Below are 27,770 nucleotides of genomic sequence, written 5' to 3'. Positions count from 1 at the left end.
TGCGCCAGCTAATAAAAACCCACACTCTTTTTCTTCAAAATTTAACTTTAATAAAATACAAATAAGGGCGTACTCTTACTTGAGATTATTGGTCAAGCAAAAATACACATAATCTTTTATAAACAGTAGGAACACTTGTTTTTAACACTGGAAGCAGTATTTTTCAATTCATACAGTAGAAGCCTGTAACAGTAAGATGGTGATTATGTCTGCCCTCCTCACCGTGTTTCTTAAAATAGCTCCAGGGAAATAATTATGGTCATACAGCTTAAGGAAATACCACTCTGCCTTAACACGTCCAATGCTAAGAAGAGTTGTGCATCCTCATGAAACTGTTAGCGCAAAGTAATAATAGTACTGTAGTTCAAGAAGAAATCATCAAATGGCTTAATTTTTTAACTAGCATGGGTTATTTTAGGGCTCTATGAATTCTTGGTAAGGTTTTCAAGCCATAAATACAGGCAAATCTCTCTTCCTGGATCAGTGTACAAACAAGGTCAGACAGGCAGCTTTCCAACCAGATTAAAAGTCACAATGTAGAAATGCTTCAGATATGCACAAGCGGGTTCTGAAGCATCTATTTGTTAAAATAATTGCTCAGCTCCAGCTTATTGTGCAAAACACTAAGCAAGCATGACACTTATTTTGCTTTCAAGAACTCTTGCAGGTCATCCACAGCAGGTAGTTCAGGAACCAAAAGTATATTCACAGGAAGGAAACGAGTATTTCAGTAGGCAGCAAAACTGTTTTTACTGCGTCTTTACTGCAGCCTTTTTCCCCAATGGAAGCAGCAGGAAGGAGAAAGTAAGTGTAGTTTGCAGCATTTAGTCCAACAACATTGTAGAACTTCTATTGCAGAACTATGAAATATTTTGAAGTGACAGTTATATAACACATATTATTGAAATCCTACTGGTATAACTTTACTTTGTCTTCATTTCACTAGCACTGGGAAGGATATGGTAATGTTTTCTACAGAATTAATGACTGCAGTTCCAAAAAACCAAATACAAGTTTTCACATCTTAACCAAGGTCTAATCCATTATGAAGCACCAATAGTCAAAACTGGAAAATTTGCCCCTTAAATTCAGAAATTAGGTAATCTATAATCAAGTTGTAATATATCCGTATTTGAAAGGGTTAATTCATCATTCTCCCTAATTCTAATCCTTAGCACTCTAACATTTTACTGGCTATGAAAAGTAAATCATCTCACTGTTTATTGGTTAAGATATTGGATCATTTGAATGAGCATAGCTATAACTAAGTAATCATCCTGGAAATGAAAGAGAAGGTATCTCAGGTGTTCAGTCTGTTATCTTCTGTTCAAATAGACACGGCTGAAATTGGACAAAATGGATTGATATTTAACCTTACACTGATTACAGGTAGTCCTCAACTTACGACCACAATTGAGTTCAAAATCTCGTTACTGAGACATTTCTTAAGTGAGTTTTGCTCTATTTAACAATTTTTCTTACAATTTCTTTCAATCAATCTTTCTTAAGTGAATCTTTGCAGTTGTTAAGTAACCTGGTTGTTAAGTGAATCTGACTTCCGCATTGACTTTGCTTTGTCAGGTCACAAAAGGTCATCACATGATCTCAGGACACTACAACCGTCATAAATATGAGTCAGTCTCCAAGTGTCTGAATTTTGATCATGTGACCACTGGGATGCTGCAACAGTTATAATATGAAAAATGGTCATACATCACTTTTTTTCAGTGCTGCTTCGAACAGTCACTAAATGAACTATTGTAAGTCGAGGGCTACCTGTATTTCCTCCGTCATTTACTGTAGATAAGAGGATAAGCTGCAGCCGAAATCTATAGCGATCTTTTAGCAACAATGCTTCTATCAAAACATAATTATTTAATATGTCCAATATCAGTTTCCTCCCCACCCCACTCCCACCCCTACACATTAAAAAAATGTAACTTGTGGTTACAGCTAGATTTTTGATTTTGGGGCAGAAAACAGTTAACCCCACTGGAACACAGAGGCACTTCATTCTGAAAAATGCATGATGAGTACTATGAAAAAGTGCATGTATTTAATCAAGACTTCCTTGTAAATACTTATATATTACACCAAGTGTCCTATAGTATGTGAACACAAATGTTTATAGGTGTAGCCTCTCAGACATGCATACTGACTAGAGATGGGATGTAACTACCGTGTTTCCCCGAAAATAAGGCCGTCTTATATTTTTTTGAACCCTGACATAAGCACTTGGCCTTATTGCCATGCACTCAAAAAGCCTGATTGGGCTTATTATCAGGGGATGTCTTATTTTTGGGGAAACAGGGTAAAACACTCCCAACTCTATCATCAAATTTGATTTTTTTAATAATAGGTTTAATGGGAAGGGAAAGAGGAAATTGTAGCTCATCTCCAAAATATGTAAAAAGAGGCTGCTGCCATGTTACTGTTCAAGTAAAAACCTGTGATACTATGTTACTGATGACAATGTCATCATCAGAGCTTTCCAACACACACAAAATAACAATTTGACATAAATGATCAATTTTATTTTTTTTTCCTGGGCCCAATTATAGCTGATGGAATAAAAAGGAATCGTCTACACATAGAAAAGAAGTTACCTGAAAAGTTACATGAGCTTTACAAGACATGGTTTCAAATCATTTTTCCTCCAGTGGCCAGGAAACTGGAAATTGGAAACAAATGCCATTTCGTGTCTATGGACATTCTCAATCATCCAGGTCATGGTTGCCCCAAAGGCGCTTTTCCAAAAGGCAGCTGGACTTCCTTGGTTTTTTTCCTTGAAAATGTTTTGCTTCTCATCCAAGAACTGAAGAAGCTTGGATGAGAAGCGAAACGTTTTCAAGGGGGAAAAAAAAAGTCCAGTTGCTTTTTGGAAAAAGCACCTTTGAGACAAATGCTATTTCAGTTAACTGCTGAGTCATTTCCTTGAAGATTTTGAATTCATTACAACGATAAAAGTAAATTTAAAAGTGTTCCAATCTTGCAACTGAATTAACAAATCAGATTTTAATCTATAAGTAATCAGATTTTAATCTACTAAATACTGGAATTTCGTAGGGCCATACTGCTTCAAGTTTAGATAGAAAAAGTGTTTTGGAACTTGCAGAAGTGCATCACAGCACTTGTTTTGAACTTTCTAAAGCAACTATCTTTTTCTGAGAAACAGCAAATCTAGAGGGAAATCATCCATATTGCTTTAAAGCACAATTGCTTTAAAGAGTTGCAGACAAGTTTTCTATTTATACTTCATACATTTTGAAACAATTTTGAATTAAATCTGTAGTAGTAGTACTCGACGTATGACCATAACTGGGCCCAAAATTTATGTTGCTAAGCAAAACAGTTAAGTGAATTTTGTCCCACTTTATGACCTTTCTTGCCACAGTTGTTAAGTGAATCATTGCAGTTGTTAGGTTAGTAAATTGTTGCTAAGTGAATCTTGCTTCCCCATTGACTTTGCTTGCCAAAAGTGATCACATGACCCCAGGACACTGCAGCCGCATAAGACATGCTAGCTGCCAAGCACCCAAATTTTGATCATATGACCCTGGGGATGCTGCAGTGGTCGTTAAGTGTGAAAAAATGGTCATAAGTCACTTTTTCCAGTACCATTGTAACTTTGAACAGTCACTAAACAAATGGTTGTCAGGTCGAGGACTACCTATATAGTATTCAATTCTTGACCTTGTACTTTTTTGCTTACTACATGGAAATATTTTCTTCTTTTGCATTCATCAAAATGGTGATAGGTACTTACATGAAAGGAGTGTATCTTTGATAACTAAACTGACACGATAAAGCTGGATGAATGAGGGGATAGGGACAGAGACACAACAATAGCAGATCACAAAAATGCTTAATGTACAATGATAGAAAAAAAAACATTACCTTTCTCCAAAATGCATTATACTTTCATCCTTACATGGAAGGCTTTCATTTCATAGCTTTAGAAGTTTAATCATAAAATTTGGGAGCAATGCAGTACCTGAGGAAGCTGAGACAAAAGGGTATGAAGGAGCCTCATGCTACATGATTAGAGAACCTCTCATTCAAGAGGTGGAGGTGAACAAAGAAGCTGCAATAGCAGCTACATAAAGGAATTCTCCAGGGTTAACAATTAACTTTTCCATTGCCCTGGGATTTCCTGATCCGATTTCCAGTGTATAAGCAACATCCCACCCCCCACCCCAATTTTTTCAGATATATTGAGATACTTAAATGTGCAAGGGAGTTCCAATATTACCCCTATAATTAAAGAGGAAGATCCAGTCCCAGGCCACTAAAAACATGATTGTCCTAGAAATAGCAGTAAACTCATGCCCCACCTTCCTGTCATGTTACACAGATTTCTCATTAACAGGAGGCATAGCAAACCTTAAGTCAATGCAACCAATTCAGGCAGTATTTCCGAAGAGAACAGTTGACTACTTCTTCCTCAGTGTCAGCACTACACCTACTGCGACAGCCAGGATAGCTACTGCAGCTGCCCCACCATAGAGCAGAAGTGATTTGCCTTCTGGCAAAAGAATGGGTTTCTCCTCTCCATCAGACGACTTCTCTTCAGAATAGCTCTCTCTCGGTAGTTTTGCTTCTTCTTCTGGTAGCTGTATTTTCTCAGGCTTGGGGGAAGCCTTTTCACTTGAAGGAGTTAGTTGTTTGGCAGTTTTACTCAACATCAAAGGATCAGGATCAGGATATTCCACTACGCTCCCTTCTTTGTGACCCTCAGTGGGCAAAGGTGCAGAAGGGCTTAGTCTTTCGATCAATAAGCTTTCAGCCTCTGACTCCGTTTTCAGCAATGCAGCTGGGACTTCTGGCAAGCTCAATTTTTTAGCACTTGCTTGCAGGCCCACTTCTGACACTGCTGCCTCAACACTCTCTTGTATCTCTTCCTTTTCAACATGTACAATATCTGAATTTGAAGAGTTGTTTTCACTCCTTTCTTCACCACCTTCATTGCTGTCCAAGCTTTTGATTTCTTCAGGATCCATAGCTACTTGCTGCCACGACTCGGGCCCCAACGAAACTGGCAAGCTCTCTGTATGCCAGCTCTGGCTGGCCGACAAAGAAACAGGTAAGCTCTCCGACTGCCAAGATGTTGTTACTGTGGGTGACTCAGGTGGGCTCACCTGGCCTGAGTTGTCACTAGTTAAGATGTAGATGTCATTGCTGTCTTCAGCAATGATTCCATGGAACTCTTCCTCTTCAGAATCCAAACTAAAAACAGTTCCCTGGGTGGAGGGGAAAATAGCAGTCATCAAAACCATCAGAGTTCAGAACATATACTTTTAAGCAATATATATTATTTAACAGCTAGAGGAATCTGAAATACTGGTAGTGCTCACTTGGCAGTCCCAGAAGTCCTGATTGTGGTCATTCAGTGAAGACTGAACCATATTTAGATGAAGATCTCAAGCTTCTTCAGCCTTGTGCAGATGAGGCCTGGCAGTCTTGCAGTTGCCTCTGCTTCAACTCTCCCCGCTCCCATCTTCCCTCATCTCTTCTCTTTTGGCCACCCCACCCTCTGACCTTCACTGTCTCCTTCCTCCCACTGCTGGCCCAGGATCCAGGCACTGGCCAAAGCTGCAGCCAAAGGATGTAGGTAGCAAGCACAACAGCGCCTTGTCTGCCAAAGGGAACTCACTGAGCCCAGCCAAGGAGGAAGCTGTGGAATGGAGCTAGTGGAGAAGGCAGGATGGTGGTGCAGGCAGAGGTTCCCTGGGTAAAGATGGCAGCAAGTCAGTGCCTCATCACTGCCCTGCCTCTTCTGCTAGCTCCACCCTTGCACAGCGCCTGGATCCCAGGCCAGCAGTGGGAAGATGTCAGCTAGGAATGGCGGGAGTGGGTGACTGTGGTAGAGTATAGAGTGGAGATAGGGGGGGAGAGCAGGTGGGGAGAGTTGAAGTGCTGCACTTGTAAATGACGGCTGGTTTTTTTAATCATGTGACCAACAGGAGCACTGCAACTACTTCAAGCACTGGCCACAACTATCATTCATTCAGCGCCATCAGAACTCTGAATAATCACTGGACAAATGGCTGTTAAGCAAAGACTAACTGTATGTAGTAGCACTTACTGGTATTAGAACCAAGTTCTGAATTTTAATAAACAAATTAGAAGAAAACTATGTTACTACTGAATAGGCAATTTATAGTCATAGAGAAAGTGATAAAACTTTGGAACTATTTTTTACTTTGTAGTGCATTTACGCAAACTCCATGATATGGCATTTAAACCTAAGAATAACTTATTTGTTCTATTTGGGTCAGTACCAGATTTCCAAATCCAACCATGTTTTAATTCTATTTACCGATCAATACATTTGAAGAGATTATTGGGTAACAGAGGATTTAGAGAAATGCAATAATAATACTCAAATGCTTTAGCTGAAAAGACAAAAGCAGGTTAAGTATTTGAATCTCAGCACACAGCTTCAAAGAGCTAGGAACATAGCTGGATTGGTTAGAAATCCTATGGTAGACTTTAAAGCAAATTTATCTTTTCCTAAGCTTACAGTGCTGCCCTCCACTGTTCATATGCAATCCTGAAAAAAAAATCTCAATTTGTACAAGTTATTCCCAATATATACTATGTGCATGTTTAAATTTTATCCTCCATAAATTCACATCTTTGCCCAGCTCTACATTCTAATACCTTCCAAAATTAACAATAATCTCATGATCAAACAAAAAAAGTAACAATGTTTCCTGTTTATTTTTTCCCAATTCTAGAAACCTATTATAAAATTTCATCACAGTTTTAAAAAGTTTAATTTACTTTATTTGAATCAGGAGAACTTAAATAATTATTATGCCAACACAGAAAAATAAGCTAAATGCACAGACTATGCAGTCCTGTTTGCCATTAGGACAGAAACATTCATCCATTATTCAGGGAAAGCTCTTAGAACTTCCACTGATGGCCACTTTTCACATCCATCCATCTGTGCTAATAGAATGTAGCACATTCAGACAGTTGCACTGGGACTGGCCGGCAGCCATCCAGCAAGCATTTATTTGCAAATCCCCTATCATTCCTTTTCAATGATCAAGTTGTCATATGGGCTGAATGGCCTAACAGAGAAAAGTACACGTTATTCACTCATGAACGGTTCCTTTTCCTCTGAGCTCTACATGTTTCTAGGCTGGCTTGCTCTACTCCCTGCTCTACTGCCATGCCCCCCCCCTTGCTTCAGCACAGAAAAACATAAAATGAATGAAGTGCGCAATAGCATTTATAATTGTGACAGCACCTTGTGGGGAAAAGTTCCCATAATTCTCTCTACTTTAGGGCATGGCATGGATAGGTTTTCCCATCAGATATTACTTTTACTAAGGAAAACTAAATCAGAAGAAAACTCAGGAGGGATATGGATAATACATCAGAAAATCTTTTCCTGGAGGCGATATTCTACCACTCTGCTTAATTTGTGAATATATGTAAATCTAGCTATTTTTTAAATTCCACATATCTACTAAAATAGAGTACCACTATAAAGAAGCTTAAAAACAGGTTAATTTTTCAGTACTACTATTTATGTTTTGGAAACAACGCAATTCATTATCCCTAGGAGAACAGTACAGGTAATTCATTTAATTGTTACACATTTCAGGAGCCAGATTCTCAGGGAAAATAGCTTTTTACTATATCAATAAAAATATAGACATAAACATTTATTTCTATGAGATTTATTGCAAAAAATTGAAATGTATTTGGTAAAACACTTGACAATTTATATATATTTAATCAGAATCTCAAATACTCAAATACTTTGGCCACCTAATGAGAAGGAAGGACTCACTGGAGAAGAGCCTAATGCTAGGAAAGACTGAGGGCAAAAGAAGAAAGGGACGGCAGAGAATGAAGTGGCTGGATGGAGTCACTGAAGCAGTCAGCATGAACTTAAATGGACTCCGGGAGATGGTAGAGGACAGGAAGGCCTGGAGGAACATTGTCCACGGGGTCGTGAAGGACACGACTTTGCGACTAACAACAACAAATCAGAATCTAATGTCTATACTTCATTTGTTGATGGGATCCCAACAGACTACTGTACATTTACTGCAAAATCCTCTCTCAATGTAAAAAAAAAAAAAAAAAAGACTAAAGAGGCATGGTGATAAAACAGACATAACTGCAATTCTTACATGCAAATTTGCAGGTTTCATGGCAAGAAATCAAGTAAAATAAGGACGGGAACAGAATCACCTATTCCTTATAGGTACAATATCCCACAAAAAGAGGTTCTATACAAAGTTAAAGTTTGCTAGGGAATCTACAGCCTTTTCTACACAAGTATGCCTAAAGTTTAGAACATTGAAATATGTGTACAACAGATGTACATGAAACGTAAAGCTGAGTAATTTAATGCAAATTATATTTTTGAGGTCACAGAAGAAAGGTGTACAGTTCTTCCATTTCAATTAAAGCTGCATCACAGGCTACAAAAACCTTAATGAACCAAACTACAGGCTTTTTATTGTCTCTAAGATGTCAGTAGAAGAAGATACTGTATCCAAAGATGCCCACAGTAATGTCGCTATCTAACGAACGCAAAAAACTCCAGTGTTCAACTGTAGCTTAACATCAGGAACCGACTATCAGCAAGAGCCAGTAGGATCAGATGTGGGTCATATCCATACGTTTACATAATCATATTGTTGTTGTTTTATGTTATTTATTTTATATCCTATATTACATTTTTACCTCAATGTTTTATGTTTTTAGTATTGTTAGTCAACATTTCTTTAAAAAAATGAATGTAAGGGCAATTAACAAAAGCATAAATATTGTATTTTTAAAAAGCAATATGTCCATCCAATCTCAGGTTGCCTTATTAGAATTTTCTAAACAATTTCAGAAGTGCTGTAATCAAAACATGAGGAATATCTAAATTTATTTAATATTTGCAAGTTATTGTACCCAAAAACAAGATGTTTTCATATAAGTTTGCACAAGAATAAGCTATAATATAGGCTTCTTTCTATCAAATATGATACATCAAGCTGATTAAAATCCACTATCTTCCATTTTAAATCACTGTGTGAAAGAAAGAACTAAACAAATAAATCAATCCCTGAAAAACATGAGTAGCTGTTGGAAACATGTAGTATAAAATATTTCACATGCCAAATGAAAGTCAGGTTTCATACCAATTGTTTCATAACAATATACCAATTTTCCTGAAATAAGTATCTCATTTCCATAGCCAAATTAAACCTGAGTGCATATTATTATTATTCTACTAGTAAGTGCACACTATCCTATCTAAATATCTTCAAAGTATATTGCTATCTTGGTTTAGCATTACCTCTAATAATTTCTGCTGCGTCATTTAGAGTCAAAATCTTAATATTAAGTCTCAAAAAACTCATAATATTGTTAGACCCTGGAAAGTAAACAGATAGAAATAGGAATCAAACAATTATGGTTTAAGTAGAAAATAAATGTTCTCCTTATAATTTACTCACCAGAATTTTAAACACTGTCAATTTTAGAACCAAAACAAACTAAAATAACACATCATATTTAACAATCAACCATACAATCATGTACCAGTGAAGGAATCTTTAGATCATTCTATGAACTTTCATCCAAAAACAAAAAATACTGAATTATGCACTGCCAATTCCATTTTGTCTTTTAAATTCAAATATATTTAAACGTTCCAAAGATTTTAATGATGCAAAGAACTGAAAAGCAGTACAACCCACAAGTAGATACCTGACATTAGAAAAATAACGTTCAAGTAACAATATTTAGTCATTTTCACTCCTGTGCTAATTCTCATGTCCTTTTCCAAAAGTCTATGCAGCACTGAAAATAAGGAAAAGGGTGATATTTAAAGCATGTATCACCTCAGTAGAAAAACCTTACCCAAGCTTACTGTTCCTATTCTGCAGTTTTCCAAGAGAAGCTTCTCATGAAACAGATGCTACCCACAGAGGAGAGTGAGTGAGTGAATGGAATAAGGGAAAGGGAGTGTACGTACATCAGCTTGTGCCTTAATACTGCTTTGGGGCATCTGTGAAGCTAAGCTGCTGCCAAATTAGAGTGGACATTTTTAATTTACCCAAGGAGAAATACTAAACCTTTCCCTTTCTAAGCACTGCTTGCAAAATAACCTTTGTCTATAAAAATGCTAAAGGGCTGGTCTCTTATCTTATTAAATTTCATCTCTGAAAATACTTGCATGCTACCTTAAGAAAAACAAACAAGATGAATGAGTCAACAGAAATCACTCCCCTTCTCTGCTTTTTAAAATCTATATGTTTGGCAACAGAGTAGATTAGTGGACACATTAATTTAGGTCAATACCTACTGCTTACATAGACATGACTGAATTGCAACTACATCTCCGCTGCCCTTCAATATGTAGAGATAGTTTTAAAACCTTTATACTGGTTTATCCTTATTGCTGACTGTTTCTCAATCTTTATGCAACTATTATTTCGGTTCAAAAAATTAAAAGCAAAGCATTTCAGTATAAAGAAACCAATTACAAAGAAAACAAAATGAGTCTTTCTTCTATGAGCTGGGGTCAATTCTGATTGACCTACTATTCCTCCCTTGTCAATTAAAATTAGTTAAGCATGTGGAAAGTACTTGTAGAAATAGTCTTATTTATTTTTTATATCACCACACTTCCAATAGACTCTTGGGGTACACAGCCTAAAACCATTTAATTTTGGTATCTTAAAATACCAAAATCCTACTATCATTGGCAGCTCCAATAAAATATAACTATTAAAAGGTCTTCTAAACAGCATTTTTGAGTACCCTTCAAAATATCAGCACACAATAGGGAACACTGCTGAAAAGAATTAGCTTCTGACCTCTTCCATCTTTTGCTGAGAAAAAAACCTTCAACTTCCCCATATGTGACATTTAAACTGAACAATTATGTTGCGTTTCAAGATGGTCCTTAAAGTACTTGGTCCAAGCCATCTAGGCCATCATAGGTCAAAAATGGCACTTTGAACTGTACCTGAAAGCTTACTGTAACCAATGCAGAATCTGTAACACTGGTGTTGTGAGAAGCAGTTCTCACCCACCAATAAGTGAACTACTGCGTTATGGAAATTGCTAGGAATGGCCCATCTTTGGCCACTTCCTGCCTACCAGACATTCCCCAGCTCCAATGTCTCTTTGTCCTCTGAGAAAGAGCCCTCCCCCGCAACCCCAGACAACATTCCACCACAATTGGGTTTTTGCATAAACAGCAACTTAGTCTTGCTTGGATTCAGCTTCCCCTAGTTTCTTCTCATTCAGACCTCGACAGCCCCTATATGAGAGATCAAAAGTTCCACTGCATCAGTGGCCTGGCCCAAAGTGAAGATCTAAGTAAATGTCAAAAGATAGTGAGAAAAAGAAAAGCCTCATAGCAATCCACATTTGGCACAATCTCCAAACCAACCTCTCTCTTCTCACGCTAACTATTAAAACTCCCATTTAGTAAGGAATAGAAGTGCTACATCAGCACCACCACTAAGCCTCACAAATAATCCAGAAAGTCCAAAGGGTTTAATAATGATAGTCAATTCAGAAGGATTGATTCCACCTGAGTCCTTGAATTGAAGCAAGATTTGCTCCCTTTTTCTATTCCAACATTACTTTCAGCGTTTCTAAGCAGTACTATTAGTTTAAAGTCCTAATTTACAGAAGAGTTTTAGCAAAAGTAGTTACGTGCAAAAGGCTTTAATAATTTCAAAAATTCTGTGAAGCAGTTTATTTCTTTCGGGCATCCAACGTTTTATGAGAATGAAAAAAGTGTGTTTGGAGCCGATAACAGCTTACTCTTTTTCAGTTAACTAAACTTGACAAAGTTGTCCAGATGCTCTAAGTCCAAGTGATAGTAACATCTGTGTGTCTTGTTTATGCTTTGGCTCTTTATCTTACATCCATCCATGCTGGTACAGATGCAGACCAACCCAGCACCTTTGGAAAAGGATTATCTTTAACTACAAGATGAGACTTTTGAGATCACAGCTCTTCTGGAAAGTCTGTCTAACTTGTTAGCTATCCATCCCAGTATAAATAGCCAGTTCATAAAGACATTAAGCAACCCTTGTATTTGAGTGAGAACTGAGATTTAATAATTAAAATAATTAAAACCAAAGTCATTACAAACAGTGTTCGACAGTAAACATTCCTAACTTCTTAGAAGTAAAATTCCCTAAATTTTCATGAACAGCTATGTAGTATAGCACAAATATGGATAAATATATATCAAATATATTGAGGAATGAAAGCGACCTGTAAACCCATCAAAATGAATTATTGAATGGGAGATATGACTGAACAATTACACATTCACACATCTTAATCATTTAACCACATACAGGAAGTCCATACAATCACAATTAGAGGCAGAACTCCCTTCACTAAGTGATGTGGTTGTTAAATGATTTGTAAATCAAGAACTGCCTGGATAGCTAAAATGTCTTACAAGTGACCCACACGGATGAAATAGACGGATGAAATTCACGGATGAATTACTCCCTTCTAATCCAGTAGCAATTGAGTATATCTAATTGCAGATTTATACTGCATGTAGTAAATTAGTTCAATGCTAAATTTTAGTGACCACCCAGATTTTCTCTGGTATGATTTGTCCCTGGTCTGGTCCTTTGGGGTGCTCCAATGGCGAACCTAAAATAGTCATACTGCAAACCACAGCATGATTTGCTTCTGTTGGAAATAGTGTGTGCCCTGCATTTATATTAGAAGCTGCATCTTCTCCAACCATTTGTGGAAAAGACTAGTAGACATTAAGATTGCTAAAATAGTATATTGGCTGCCTAATAATTCTACTGTTAACTATGACATGAACATACAAGCAAGCCCAAAGTTTTATTTGCCTGCCAAAGGCAAACTGGAAGCTAACTTTCATTCAATTTAAAACTCAAGATTGTAGCTGGATATATGAATCCTGCTTTATACTTCAAGGCAGGCGTGAAAACCAGCAGGTTGACAGGTCCTGGAGAACTGGTAGCAGAAATTTTGAGTAGTGCGGAGAACCAGCAAATACCACCTCTGGCTGACCCCAGAGTGGGGAGGGAATGGGGATTTTGCAGTATCCTTCCCCTGCCACGCCCACCGAGCCATGCCCACAGAACCGGTAGTAAAAAAAAATTGAATTTCACCACTGCTTCAAGGGTAGTTTAAAAAATGAAATCTAAATCATGTGTTATACCAAGGCAGGGAAAAAATGGAGGAAGGGGAGAGAATGAGAAAAAATGTATAACAAATCAAATAGAACATAACCTACATAATAGCATAATCTATATTATCAAATATAGAGGGGTTTTAAAACTACTTGGAGATAATTTCACTAATCCCAGATTAATTCTGTTTAAATCTAGTGTTGTTCTGCCTCCCAGTAAGGAATAATCTGGGTGCTCTCAGCTCCACTTCACAATTTTTGCAAAAATAGAAGAGAAAAAGGAGGAAATGAACTGTTATGTTTCAAGCGGGCTTCATTATACATTCAACATTACTTTAAATAACGTTTTAAATGAAACTGATTTCTTGCAGAACAATAACTATCCATATTTTAGAAGGGTAATTTCCTAATATTATAGAAAATTATAATATAATTTTTATAAAAAAAAATTATAGAATTTATCACATTCACAAAATTTTAGTATAAATGGATAAAATAGAATTGCTTTTTGCTGTTTGATACTTCTTCCAAAATCTGAAGATTAGATTAGTTTAAACTCCACAAGAAAAAAAATATTTATTTAGGAATAAGCTTTGTCTCATGCAGAGACCAGTGAGAATTTTAAAGCCAGTTTTAACAAAATCTTTTATCATTCTCTGCTATTTTCAAAAGGAAAGCTATATGCTTTATGTTAAAGCCATTGTCACGCTAAAATAAACATATCTGAAGCTGTCATTTCAGAAGAAATATATAGTCAAATATTATTTGTCTTACCCATCCTCCTTGCTGGATGATGTAATCTGCAACATAATCTTCAAGATAGGTCACTCCAAAATTCACAAGTGCACCAAGTGGTTCTTGGCCCCGTTTGGACAGCTCTACCAAGAACCTCTGAAGAATCACCAAGGGCACTAAAACCTAGAAAAAGTAAGGACCAGGAACTGTAACATTGTGGCATAATGACAAAATTGTCTACATTTAAAGCATTTTATGCATGTTATACATTTGTGTGTGGGCATACAGTATTCATGCAAGCATACCCAGTATACTTACATGAACAAAAGCCCATCAAAATATACATATATTATTTATAAGAGGAGCAAAAGTTAAAACCTTAACATGTTCAAATCTGAAAGAATATTAGAACACTCAATAGAATACTGGTCAATTATGTTATTGTCCAGAAGGCTAATTTATCTCATAATAAGTTTCTTCATTCATTGCTTATCAAAATTAAGCTTTTTTTTTTTTTTTACATTATTTCAGAATTTCCTCCAAGCATTTGTTTTGAGTTTTGCAGGATTATTGGGTTAAAAGTAGCCCCCATTTTTAAGATTACTAAATAGAAAGAAGATAGGACTACATCTAATCAAAATATTACTGACACTTTAACCTAAACCTCTAGATGACTTCTCCAGTCATTTCATGAAGAAAATGAAACAATATTGCCCAAAAGTTGTTTCATTTGTTTTCTGCAGTTAATGCAATGAGGTGTAGGTGAAAGCTACAGCCAACTTACAATTTTTGGGTCAGAAAGCAATGCTAATATTTCTTTGTTGATAAGGCAATAGACTGAAAGCCTTGCCTTAAAAAAAAACCCCACTACTGGAATCAAACAGGACCTTTCTGGATCATAATTTTTAGTTTGCATTACTGATTTCCGTTTATCCTTCATATCACCTACTCCAATGTCTTCAAGCTTCATATATATGCATTAATATGCACTGTAAATAAAACATATTAAATATGTAATGTACTTACTCAACAATTATTTTTCCCAACTAATTATTAGTGAATCGGAGTTGTCTCAAAGATGTCCCTGAAAAGGAATGAATGCTGCAGACATCACTAAATAGCCATGTTAAATAAATCTGTCTGTCCATCCATTCATCCTGAATCTAATTAAGAATTAAGAAATTGGGTATTTTCAGGTAACTCAACTGGCACTGACTCAATATCCACTGAAAAGAAGTTTTAAAAAGTGAGCTGGTCATTCATTACCTTGCTCCATCCACTGGCATGACTTGCTGCTTCCTGCGTCCTCTCTTTATATTCCTGATAATTCACTGATCTGAATGAGAGAAACCAAAAGGGAAGATAATGAAACTAAAGAAAGGCAAAATATAGCATTTTTCATGATATCTGTACACTACTAAACTAATCACATTAACCCAATCAAAAAGGCCAAAGCAGTTCTTTGGTTTCAAGAAGTTGGTCCAATCTATTAACAGCTTAAACCACAAAACTGATGATAAAAATGATGATACAGACTTTGAAAAGCAAACAGCAAAAGTATAACACTGTGTTAACCAAATTTTGCCACGCTTCATGTCTTGAGCAGGTGTCAACTGCCCTCCACTCATAAACGGACATTGTCAGAAACTTAAATATTTTAATTTGCAACCCATCATTCTTATACAGAATTCAGGGTGTAATGACTTCTTAAGAAAAGTTAAATAGTTCACTCAGGAAAAAAATTGGAAGATTCAAATTCTGTTTTTAATATATGTATCTTATGTAACCTAGATTGAATTAGCTACAGTTAAAATCCATTATTTAACCACTATACACCCTAGTTAATTAAAAATCAGGTTCACATTGTGTATTTAGAAGCTGGTTTATTTAGAAGCCAAAATTTTCTGATTTGTATGATAAATCACAGATATTAATACAGTTTAATAATAGAAGCAAACCACTTCAAACTCTTCCAATCACTTACATTTTTGTTACATAGATATAATTCTGCAAGCAACTTAATTTTATTACTTCTACGATATTAACTATCCCATCACATTGTTTTCAAGGTTCTCACAGAATGACCACTTCATGATAATCTATAGAATCTTCCCAAGTATCAGTATCACATGCTCCCTTGCATGAAGATAGGGACAATTCCCACCTCTAGTTTCCCACAATTCATTTGTTTTTCTCTTCAATACAGAATATTTAACCAAACCAACAGCATTTCTTCCATGCTGCAGAATGCAATTCATTTTGCCCCAAGGATTTAAACTCATTCAAAATAAATAAGCATGTCTTGACTGTATTTTTGTTAACTTCAAATTTCAATTCTGCCTACTTGTACTAAGCGTCACACATTCCTATGGGAAGACAACAATCTCATAGTACAGGAATAATATAATACATGAGTGAACAAAGATTTTTCAGTTAAAATTCAATTTGGATGCATCCTTTAAAGACACAGGACACACCAGAAGGAATGTGTTGAGCATAACATGTGGATTTGTATATCAGACACTTTCTGCTTAGAGCAACTAGTTATCAATTTAAATTCCACCATTGCTGTGAGTCAGCTTTAAGCAATACTGAATCTGGATTCAGCTAACTGAACCACAGTGTTATGGCTTCCAATTTGTAGTTTGACATGACCTTCTTCTGGAATATTTTTCCAGTTTCCCAGTCTAACCTTCTGTCCTGTGACTTCCTCCTGAGTTCCCCTCTAATAACTAAATGGCTCTGACATTGCTTAGATTTTCCAGATTAACCAAGTTTGGATAGGTATTGCATCGCCTGTAACATTATATTTAATAGGTCCAGTCCTAATTAAATAAACCAAGTTTACAGTGTCACCTAGTATGCGTCCCAGATTATCTGGACCTATGGGTTTAATTATAACATCTGGTTGACATCAAGAAATGAATATTTAGCCCTATGTTACATATAATTGCTGTTTTTCCAACATAGGGCTTTATGGAATACTGTAGAACATCATTTTCAGCTGTGGAAAGTATTTTTCTGACCAACTGTATGTTTTTCAGAAATTATTTTTCTAATTTATGGAGATTGGCTGTATTACAGGAAGTCCTCAGATTACAATAGCAATTGGGACAGGAATTTCCATCACTAATCAATGTGGTCATAAACTATGATCTCATGTGACTGCATCACTTAATGACAGCAATCCTGGCAGTCCTTGTTGTTATTATTAAGCAAGAACTGTTAGAGTTGTTAAGCAAGGACTTAAATGTGGGAAGAGGCACTGAAACTGTGTCCCAGGCAAGCAGACCAGTGGGTGAGAGCTATGGGCAGGTACTGTGGATGGGCACTACCGAGGGCTGGTTCTGTAGGCAGGTAGACCCAACCAAGTATGAATTCTCCATGCCACCTGGGGCTCCTCAGGATTAAAAATAGCAGGAGCAAGAGCAGAAGCAACCTGTGACCTCCTGCCAGCTTCTCAACTGACTTTGTTTGTGGGAAGGTGGCAGAGAACCTTGCAAAGGGCACTCACATCATCAGAGAATGCTGCGCATTGGTTGCCAAGTGCTAGAATTGCAATCACAAGACCACAGAAATGTGTGACAGCTGCATCTTTGAGGACTGATCAAAACTCCCCCTTACACAGCACCAGCATAACTTTGAACGGTTATGGCATAACCTGAGGACTATCTTTACTTTAAAAAAAAAATTCCTAAAAACAATTTATGAAAACCTTGACTGGCTTGACCCCATCCTTGCGGTTTTAAATTTATAATTGGTTTTAATTGGGTTATTTTAAATTGATGGCCAAAATTATTTAATGTCTTTTAAATTGTTTTTAAATTTTATATGTTGTGTTTTTACCGTGGCTGTTCACCGCCCTGAGTCCTGTTGGAGAAGGGCGGTATACAAAATAAATAAATAAATAAATAAATAAATAAATAAATAAATAAATAAATAAATAAATAAATAAATAAATAAATAAATAAAACAAAACCTAATTACAATATTTAGTATACCTTAGCACATCTTACTGAGAATTTAGTGAGAGAAATAAATTGCCACTTATACTGCATAAATGAGTATATTATAACTGCATAAATTATACAATAGCTACTATATATCAAACACTAGAGACAGGCTTTTGCTGTTGTCAACAAACTGACAGAAAGTATATATACTCTGAAATACTGAAAGTATATATACTATCTGAAATCTGTCAAGTAGTTACTATATTGTAAATCACACAGAGCCATTTGGAATTGAGCAGAATACAAATTAGTGTTTCTTCACTCCAGTGACAATATCAGCCAATAATTCTATTGTGATTTATTTATGTACCTGATTTTAAATGAACAATGCTAATAGAGAATTACCCTAAAGTCATTTGTATGACGGAGAAGAAATCACTATAAAATGGAAAATTGTGTTGATGATCTGTTCTTAAATGCAATATCATTTCTCAAATTTTACATATCATGTTTTTCAGGATAATCAGAGAAATCTCAACTGTAAATCTTCCACTGCCATATTTGGTTCTATAGATGCTTTATAGACTGCAAGCTTGTTTAAGAAAGACATTAGTTTTTCTAGATAGAATAAAACTCCAATGCCTTTTAAAATTCTTTCTTTTACAAATTATTGCAGTTTGAAATTCCATTCACTGCTGTATCTATCTCACAGACCAAAATAAAATGGAATTGAATTTGTAATCTATAGTATTATATAACACAGAGGTGCTATCACATATAGCAAGTTATTGTGATACTTTTTATCTTATCATATTAACATTCATAGTATTAACAACATTAATGCTTGGATTTTATAATATCTCAATTTACATATCAATTTTTTCAACCCAATCAAAGTACGAGTGTACTATATCTGATCATGCTTTGCTTTCTGAGACCAATTTGCCAACGTTATAACTTCTTTAATAAAGTTAGATAAAGACATCAGGATAGGAAAAGGAAACCAACAAGTATGTATATATGACAGGTTCTTGTATATGTAAAGTTTAATAGAATACTTCAATGACCATACTGCATTATCATTGTTTATACCTGATCTATGCAAGCATAAGTAACTAATAAACAGTGTAGTTTTAGCAAAGGTATCAATTTCCTACCTAATATTAACACATATTGATGACCTACATTACAGCAAGTTCCACTTTTCTACTTGATACCTTATTAAATGTCAGGAGTGCTTCCCCTATGAAAATAGAGAAGCAATTTTAATAGAAAACGTACACCCGCTATGTGTTTGGCAACATTTGTGGTTTGTAAAATACAAAGATATCAGTATTAGCCCTACAGTATAGCATCCAGTATTGAATATTTGGGATGAAAGATTCATCTAATATGAATAATAACCTGTATTTTTTTTAATATAAACAATGCTGCACTTCAGTGGTTAGATGCTCTAGACCAGGGGTGTCAAACTGGATTTCTTCAAGGGCCAGATCAGCATTGTAGTTCTCCTCCGTGGGCTGGCAGGGCAGAGAGGGCGGGGGGAATGCCTCCTGCAGCACTCTGCCGGCCAAAATGGGGTGCAGGGAGTCCACATGTGGCCTCCATGCACCTCTGCCGGGGCCGTTTTTGGCTCATTTTTCCAGCCATTTTAAGCTGTTTTTCGGACCATTTTTCAGGTAGTTTTTGGGGCCGTTTTTCAGTTCATTTTCAGGGCCCTTTTTGGCTTATTTTCCAGGCCATTTTCAGGCCATTTTTGGGCCTTTATTGGCCCATTTCCAGGGCTGTTTTTGGCTCATTTTTTGGGCCATTTTCAGCTGGCAGAGTGCTGCAGGAGACCATGGAGGATGAAAACAAGGCACAGGGGGCTGCACGCAGCCCGTTTTAACCGCCAGAGGGACTGCAGGCTGGTTCTTTCATATTTCCAGGCTGGCCTCGCAGGCCAGATTTAGGCACCCCACTGGCCAGATCCAGCCCACAGGCCTTGAGTTTGACAACCCTCTTCTAGACATTGATATTTGAACATAGATCTTTTAAACATTTATATTTTACTAGGTTGTACTTATAGTTGAAACGTTAATATATATTGCTAGTCCATGTATGATATGCCATATGTTAATAAATAACCTTTTATTTTGTTGGCCATTTCATTTTCTTGGCCACTGGGTATGACAAATGTGCTTTCTTTGTGTTGGATCAAAATTCCAGGTTTAAATAATAGAAAAAGTGCTAGTTCATTTCCTGCAATAATCAGCAAGCACATACTTTTGAGAGCAAGTCAATTAAGGTAACAAAAAGCTGTAGCAAAATTCAGTCACATCAGCATTATCAAAATTGTGAGAATTTTAAGAGCAAGTACCTTCCTGCTGAGCAAAGCAAATGAGAACTCACTTGCTAAGTAGGATCTCTAATGCCTTTTCAATGGGTTCTTTCAATTCTTGGAATACTTTCTCTCCAAGATGAGCTAAGCAGTCTTCAATTGAAGTCTCAGGGTTTGCAGGACTAAATACTGGAGACGTGTGGCAGTCAAAGCCAGTTGTAGTGAAAGCTGAAAATAAACAGCAGAATTCATTTAGCAAGGATTTATATCACGAGTGAAAACAATATATTATAAAAAGAGGAATTCATTCAAGTGTACATTATTAAGAATACAACTAGGAAGAATACAATAAAGGTACAGAAAAATAAAAGGTAACCCATCATATAATACTAAAATAAACAGAGTAATAATACGTAGGAATTCTATTTTTATTCACGCCCGCTCAACCTCTAATGAAAATTGTCAAAACAGTTAATTTAAATCTTGTTGGATTATACCTTTATATCAAATATTTCAAAAGCTGTGATTAACAAGTTAAGTGAGTGGTCAAATCATGGTAGTGATTGTTTTAAGAGTCCTTCCTCTGGGAAGAAGGAAAAATAATACCCCCTCATAGCATTAACAATACAGGAAGAAAAGTATACCAATATGTACAGACCTTCCAAAATTTCTTCATCAAGATGTTTCAATTCTTCCTCAATTTCGGCTTTAACTTTCTCCAAGATCTCTTTTTCTACAGCTTGTGAGAACGTAGATGGATCTGTGCATGGATGAGCAGCAAAGATCAATCACTAGTACATATATTTGCACTAAAGCAAATGTACTTTATTTTATCATAAACTTAGAAAGTCAAGACTGTACTTAATACATGGAAAAATTTAAGCAAACTTTTCAAACAGCAAAGCATAACTGAAGAAAACTAATCATAAGGAATACTACACCTATTATTGAATCCTTTTACATTTACATTAGTGGGATAGTGCTGTAAATACATATTTAATAATGGGAACTGCAAGAAAATTAAGACTAATTAAAGTGACGTCTTTGGGGATCAATACCTATAAATATCCGCAAATCTGAGATATTTAATTTCCTGGAAGATTATTTATTTTTAAATTTTTAAGCTATCCATCTCACCAAGGCAACTCTAGGCAGCTTACAGTCCTACAATTAAAATACCATATAAAAAATTAAAACAATAAATAAGAACCATACATTTGAAATTCATTTAATTAAAATAGAAAGGAAGGGAGCAATGTGTGCATGGGGAAGAGGTGGGGTCTGGCTAAATCCATTAACTAACTCCAAGATACCACTTGTTAATTGGGGCTCCAGGTCAGCTAGCCGAACCAGATCTTGAAGCCCTTCCGGAAGGCCAGAAGGAAGGGTATAGATCTCATCTCGGGGAAGGGGGGGCAGGAAGTTCTAGAGGGCAGGTGCCACAGCAGAAAAGGCTCTTCTCCTGAACTCCGTCAGCCAAAGTTCCTTGATCGATGGGGCCCTGCAGTATGCCTTTTCTGCCAATTTGGGTGGGGCAGACTAATCCCATCAGGATGACCTGGTTTCTCAGATAACTTGGACTCATGCCACAAAGGGTAGGGTGTTGCCATTAAGGGCTTCCAATACCTTGAATTAGACCCGGAAGCAAACTGGCAATCAGTGCAGCTCACAATGGTGTAACATGGGCCGTCCTAGGGGCACCAAGAACTGCCTGCACAGCTGTGTTCTATACCAGCTGAAGCTTCCAGATACACTTCAAGGGCAGCTCCATGTAGAGTGTGCTGCAACAGTCCAACTGAGAGATGAAGAGGACTTGAGTGACCGAGCGCAGGGACATTCTTAGAATAATGCACGTTAACTCTTAGAAGTGTTTTACTTGCATTTACTATTTAAATAGTATACTCTCTTAACCAGAATATTCTACTATTCTGTTATTTTTTCCTTCTTATTCATGTTTGCAGAAGAAAACATGCTTCCCACCTCTAGAAAAGTTTCTGACTGCCAGACTGGTGCATATATAGCAGTGTCTCATTTCACAAAAAGCTTAATTTTTTAATTTTTTTTTTTGCTATGAAGAAGAAACACTGATTCTTATGTAACTACAAATTTCTGCAACAGTACTTCCATTTTAGGAGGTCGGTGAAAAGACTGAGACCACAAAGTACCCTTTTTCCACCATGGCACCAATGCTCTAGAAATGTTTTCCTCTAGAACACAGATTGGCTCCTCAGTGGTTGGCTTCTGGAAGTTGCTAAGATCAAACTTTTCTGCAGGACCTTCAAGGAATGGGCATCAACATTTGGATGCTTATTCATTCATTTACTTATTCTTTGTGCATTAATTACTGTTTTTGGTTATGAACCCGAGGTGTTCTGTTCTTTACAACAAAATGTTATTGTGTTTTGCTATGTATCTACTGCCAAGTTTCTGTAATGATTGGGCACCATACAGGTAAAATATTATATAGAACAACCTGCCCTGTTCCAAGGGTATTATAAAATTTCCTCTTCTTATTGTAGGGCAGTACTAAAATAACATTCATCTGCACAATACTCACAAAACTGGAAACAAACTGTTAATGTTCCAGAATTGTTTGATGGTTCCCATGTACAAAATATGTATTAAGGGTATTTTTTCTCTAGAGATAAAGCTAACTCTTACGATTACTACCATAGATGATTTAATAAGTTACACATTACTCATATGCTTAACATTTAGAATTAGTATTAAAATTATTTTGATGACCAATCCCAATGGAATTACTTATTAAAAGTAAAATTAAGATCCTTTCAAATATAGACAATGCTACTTAAGTGAAAAATATCAATACCTTTTTTTCTCGGCACCAGACTTTGGTGTATTATCTTATCATTCAGTAAAATAATGTTCACAATTTACATTTTAAAAATATTTTAAAATTCCATTTATTACATATTTAACTGCAGCTGAACTGAATATCTTACCTTGAGTGGACAGAGAGGGCTGTTCCTGAGGCTTTTCCTGTGACAAGAGACCCAAATAATTGAGGACAACATATTTTGTTTCATAATGAAAACCTACAGGTACAGCAGTAGAGGATGCCATTGAGTTGGCTTCCAAAATTCCGTAGGATTATGACCCACGTAATGTTTTCTTCGTTTATAATCTAAATAAGGAAAAATACAAAAATTTAATTTTTGAAATTTGCAACCACACAAGCAAAATTATGTCAGCACACATTTATTATTATACTTCAGGTTCACATATCAACATAAATATCTAAAGAAATAAGAAATTATATAAACTTTATAGCAAGTTGTCAAATTTATCATTAGATGTATTTTAGGATCACCTGGCTTGCTGACAGGACTTGTGAAAAAAGATCTTGGAATAGCAGTAATAGATTGCAAACTGAACATGACTCATAGGTGTGACAATGTTTTAGAAAAAGCAAATGCAATGTTAGGTTATATTAAAAGATGTATTTTATTCTGTATTGGTCAGATTTTATTCTAATAAGTCTTAAACTACCTGGAATAGTTTAGAGGAGGGTAATAAATGAAAAAAATAAGAGTTTAGGATGAACTGTTTAGGATGAAACAACTTCCCAGAGAGCTGGAACAGCTCTTCATTAAATATGTTCAATCAGGGGCTGGACATCTACTAGTCATGGATAGTTTAATTTGGATTCCTGCATGGAATGTGATAATATAAACAACTCCTTTGAACTCTATTCTACTATAAAATCCTCTACAGATTGACACAGCTTTACTAAACTCTTTGCCTGAATAACATAACAAGAAATTCCATCACAGATTTCTGTTTAGAAATTGATAAACAGGAAAAACATACAAATAGTATGAAAGTCACTTTTTTATGTTTACTATTTCTAATATTCACACTTTCTTACTGTAGGTTTTTTGTAACTGCAATAACATGAAATATAGAAGGACTGGAAAAAATGTGCGTTCAGTTCAAATAGCCTTCTTGAAAATTAATAAGCAACTTGAGATCTGAAATGGTCCTTGGCAAAGAATACTAGTGGATTTCCTAATTAGGTGACTTGCACCTATACCAGCCTCTAAAATACTTCATTACAGAAATTGTAATAATTATATTAAGGTCCTTGTAGATGATTAAAGGTCTTTCCCCACTTGCCTTTCAATACTGTACAAACAATTCCTACTGTGCTTAATTTTGCCATATTTCCATGTTCCTCTTATCCTCAATCTTGCTAAGCAATCTTATATTGTGGTTACAAGTATTGGTGTTAAAGAGTTTCCCTAACAGCAACTGATGACAATTTGCAGATATGCACAATCTGCCTTGTTTTGCCACAGATGAGAGTTACATGACCTATAAGGAACAGGGTGAGTTATAGTGACCTATTGATCACTTTGGGATTGTCTGTTCACATCTGCATTCTCTTCTCTTTAGGTTTTGGGTGTTTGCCTCTGACCCATTCCTCCCCCCCCCCCGATAGGGGCACAGAGGGCACAACTACCAGTTCCATTGTATCTGAGTGTTCCCCACAGCCTGCTGAATAGTTGATCAACAACTGGAGGAACTGAATAGGAAAGCAGGAAAGTCAGCTCTCTGATCAGGGCTTGAGAAAGCCCTTTATAGCAATTAGCTGCCTGGAAATGCTGGTTTAGACACTCTGTACAACTAATAAATTCCAGCCCAAGAATTGCCTGCTGAAATACATTTAAAAAACAGACGTTATGTGAACTATATTTCAAATTTCTAATTAAACAAATGAACAGCATAATATATTTCAATAATACTATCAGCTATTATTCAAGTTATTTTGGAATTTTGTAAAGATAAATCCAATCTGGCCATGTTTGTCATTCTATCACTTATTTTACTGAAGCAGTCTTTAGATGCAGGTATTCCTACCATAATTTGTACTATAAAATTTTCTGTAGGAAATAAATTAGTAATATGTTTGCAGCTTTAATCTAGTAAGACTGCTTTCTCTTCTAGCCCTTAAAGCAGTTATCTTTTTCCTGGAATTGTGTATCTATCCTCCATATATAGGCTGTGGGTTTTAGCCTCAGTTTACATGAAGTCATCTGGGTGACCTCTTACCAGTCACTCTCTTTCAGCCCTAGAAAGCTGTCAATGGCAAAATGTTTGTGAACTCTTGTTAAGAAAACTGCATTAAATAGTCCAGTCAGTTGCCAGGCATCAACACTGACTTGAAGGCATGCATAAACTTATGTGCACACACAGACACATAGTTAACTATTTCATGACACAGAAGTAGTCCTCAGTTAATGACACCATTTGGGACTGGAATTTTTGTCGCTATATGTGATTGTAAAGCAATATACCATGTAATCGCATGACTTAGCAGTCAGTTATTTGAGTTTCAACCAAAAATCATGGATAATCAGATTGACAACTCCAGATGCTGAAAAGAGTTCCAATACCCAAATAATTCACTCAATTATTGTTAAGTTAAAAAAAATACCTATCTGCTAGCTCTCAGTTTAATAGTGTATATAATTTTCCTATTACTATATGACTATATAAAGCTAATTAACATTATGAAGGAAAGTGAGATAGACAAAAAAACCTTTTTAATGTCTAAAGGATCAATTTAAATATATCAAACACTTTGAGATAAGAAATCTGTGGCATGTTTTACAATGATTGTAAAATTTGTTACAATCGTAACAAATTTTGGGATGTTACAAAATGATTACAATAGGGGAAATGGCCAATCACAAAAAAAAAATCCATTTATATGAAAGCAAATATATGAAATTACTTCCCACAACACTTCTAGATTTTTTAACTCACTTCTTCTCGGGATAGGTGGCCTTACTGTTCTATAGATATCATCATTTTTATTTAGGCAGAGCAGGAGAGCTCAGCCTCTATTCCATTCAAAACTTTATACCCATATTCAGTTATCAAGTCACAAACAGCAGTCCTCTTGGTTTTTTTGTTCCTTTTCTGCCCATGCAATTTTTTTTTTTATTTTTTTTTGCCTGCAAGATTGTTCTATATCCCAACTGATTATGGTCAATTATTTTGTCTATCTTGTGCTTTCTTCTAACCAAATGAGTTAGAGTTATTATAGAGAGTAAGAAAGGTTACTTTTACGGAAACATGAGAGAGTTGTTATTTAGGCAAAAAGGAGGACGAGGGATGAGGAAACCAGCAAAATCAGACATGCAAATTTCTGTTATTATGGCCAATAAATTTCTTTCTTTCTTTCTTTCTTTCTTTCTTTCTTTCTTTCTTTCTTTCTTTCTCTTTCTTTCTCTCTCTCTCTCCTTCCTTCCTTCCTTCCTTCCTTCCTTCCTTCCTTCCTTCCTTCCTTCCTTCCTTCCTTCCTTCCTTCCTTCCTTCCTTCCTTCTTTCTTTCTTGTGGTTTCTTGATCTGGTCTACCTGGAGGCCTTGATTAATGGTTAACAGTTACCTCTGCAAAGGTATGTACTGTATGTACTCCCAGCATAATCACAAGGCTATCCCACCAACTGATTCTGCCTCTGCCAGACAAAAACTTATTTAGTCCACAATATTTTTAATCCTTGTGGCAGGCAAAACAGAAACAAGAGCTATCCTATATCAGCCCACAAAGTGGACCACCTTATCCACGTAACCAAATCATAGACCATGTACCCCCTTTTCCATTCCATTCCTTCCCTTTAAGTGAGGAAAGATATGGAGGGGGGGCTCCACAGTCTCCCAAATGGCTGCAGTTCACAGAAACCTTGGGGGGAGGGGGGTTGGCAAGAGGAATGAGCCCCGCCCTTCCCACCGAGGCTCACTGAAGGCACCAGGCCAGGCCAAGTTCCACCTGCTGAGCCCAAACGATGCTCCCACCCCTCAGCACAGAACCGTGACTACTAAACCCATGCTCCACAGTTAACTCTGAGGAGGCCGGGGCGCACAAGAGATGAAGGGAAGCGTTTGGTGACTGGGAAGGGACGGGGGGGGGGTCTCAGCGGGCCTCGTGGGGCGACCTGAGTAAAAGTGGGGAGGGGGAAACCGGGAAAAGGTGGGGGGGAAAGAGAAAGGGAGAAAGATGATAGGGAGTAGCCCTCTCCAACGCACCCACGAATCAGGGCTCCGGCCTCCTCACCCACCCACCCCCGCCTCCCGGGTCAGTCACCCCCTGAGCGCGCAACTAACCGCCCAGCACCCTCGGGGCGGCACGCGACCAAAGAGGAACCACGCGCGAACGAACCCTGAGGCAGCTTTTCTTTCCACTCCCCTTCTGGGAAGTGAACTGGGAGGATGAGGCTTTCCTGGCCGTTCGGCTTCTTACCTGAGTCTCGCGAGGATAAGACCGATTTAAAAAAAAAAAAAAAAAAAAGAGGCAGAGGTCAAAGCGAGGGAAGGCGCGCGACGCTCCCTCGAAAGTGACCCTTGCCGCCTGTCGGTGCTGCGCGCGCAGCAACATCCTCCTTTCTCCTCCCCTTCCCCCCACCCCCACCCCCACCCCCGCCGTCACTCCTCCAGAAAAGCAGCTGCCGTGGCCGCCATGCCGGGCGAGGGCAGAAGAAGGGTTTTTTTTTGAAGGCGGCGGGCGCGCGCGAGGGCGTGTGACGTCACCCGTGGTGAAGCGGAGGAGGTGACTAAGCAGAT

At 36.9% G+C, this 27,770-nt stretch overlaps 1 protein-coding gene and 1 long non-coding RNA gene across 4 annotated transcripts; one reads left to right on the top strand and one right to left on the bottom strand.

The window, feature by feature from the left end:
• Positions 1-27: 27 nt before the first annotated feature.
• On the bottom strand, positions 28-27,555 carry BCL2L13 (BCL2 like 13). 3 transcript variants are annotated; one of them, XR_011600611.1, is made up of 8 exons: positions 27,451-27,555; positions 23,146-23,327; positions 20,841-20,942; positions 20,254-20,410; positions 15,176-15,245; positions 13,949-14,092; positions 4,384-5,240; positions 28-4,003 (listed from the first exon to the last, which is right to left on the bottom strand). XR_011600611.1 is itself a non-coding variant. In XM_070946935.1 (7 exons), exons 2-7 carry the CDS (start codon positions 23,264-23,266, stop codon positions 4,434-4,436), a joined length of 1,401 nt encoding a protein of 466 aa, XP_070803036.1. In that variant the 5' UTR covers positions 23,267-23,327; positions 27,451-27,555; the 3' UTR covers positions 28-4,433. The 3 variants fall into 3 exon arrangements, 2 of the variants coding, with proteins under 2 accessions (XP_070803036.1, XP_070803037.1); XM_070946935.1 differs by having other exon boundaries at positions 28-5,240; XM_070946936.1 differs by lacking the exon at positions 27,451-27,555 and adding an exon at positions 27,370-27,403 and having other exon boundaries at positions 28-5,240.
• LOC139319196 (uncharacterized) lies at positions 5,007-6,133 on the top strand. Its single transcript, XR_011600612.1, has 2 exons — positions 5,007-5,083; positions 5,964-6,133. It is a non-coding gene; the product is annotated as an uncharacterized lncRNA (long non-coding RNA).
• Positions 27,556-27,770: the final 215 nt, after the last annotated feature.

This window comes from Pituophis catenifer, unplaced genomic scaffold (assembly GCF_029215685.1).
Source record: "Pituophis catenifer annectens isolate HBS135680 unplaced genomic scaffold, rPitCat1.0.hap2 SCAF_7, whole genome shotgun sequence".
Lineage (NCBI taxonomy): Eukaryota > Metazoa > Chordata > Lepidosauria > Squamata > Colubridae > Pituophis > Pituophis catenifer.
The sequence above is the reverse complement of the archived record's forward strand: the minus strand, read 5'-3'. Positions and strand labels throughout refer to the sequence as shown.

Excerpts from the sequence above, each read along its gene's own strand:
- BCL2L13 (XM_070946935.1), bottom strand. The coding sequence starts at position 23,266 with ATGGCATCCTCTACTGCTGTACCTGTAGGTTTTCATTATGAAACAAAA. Across the intron at positions 15,246-20,253 it reads TTAGAGATCCTACTTAGCAA|ATCAGTGAATTATCAGGAAT; the intron begins GTGAGTTCTCAT and ends TCTCTCATTCAG. Across the intron at positions 5,241-13,948 it reads TCATCCAGCAAGGAGGATGG|GGAACTGTTTTTAGTTTGGA; the intron begins GTAAGACAAATA and ends CCCTCCACCCAG.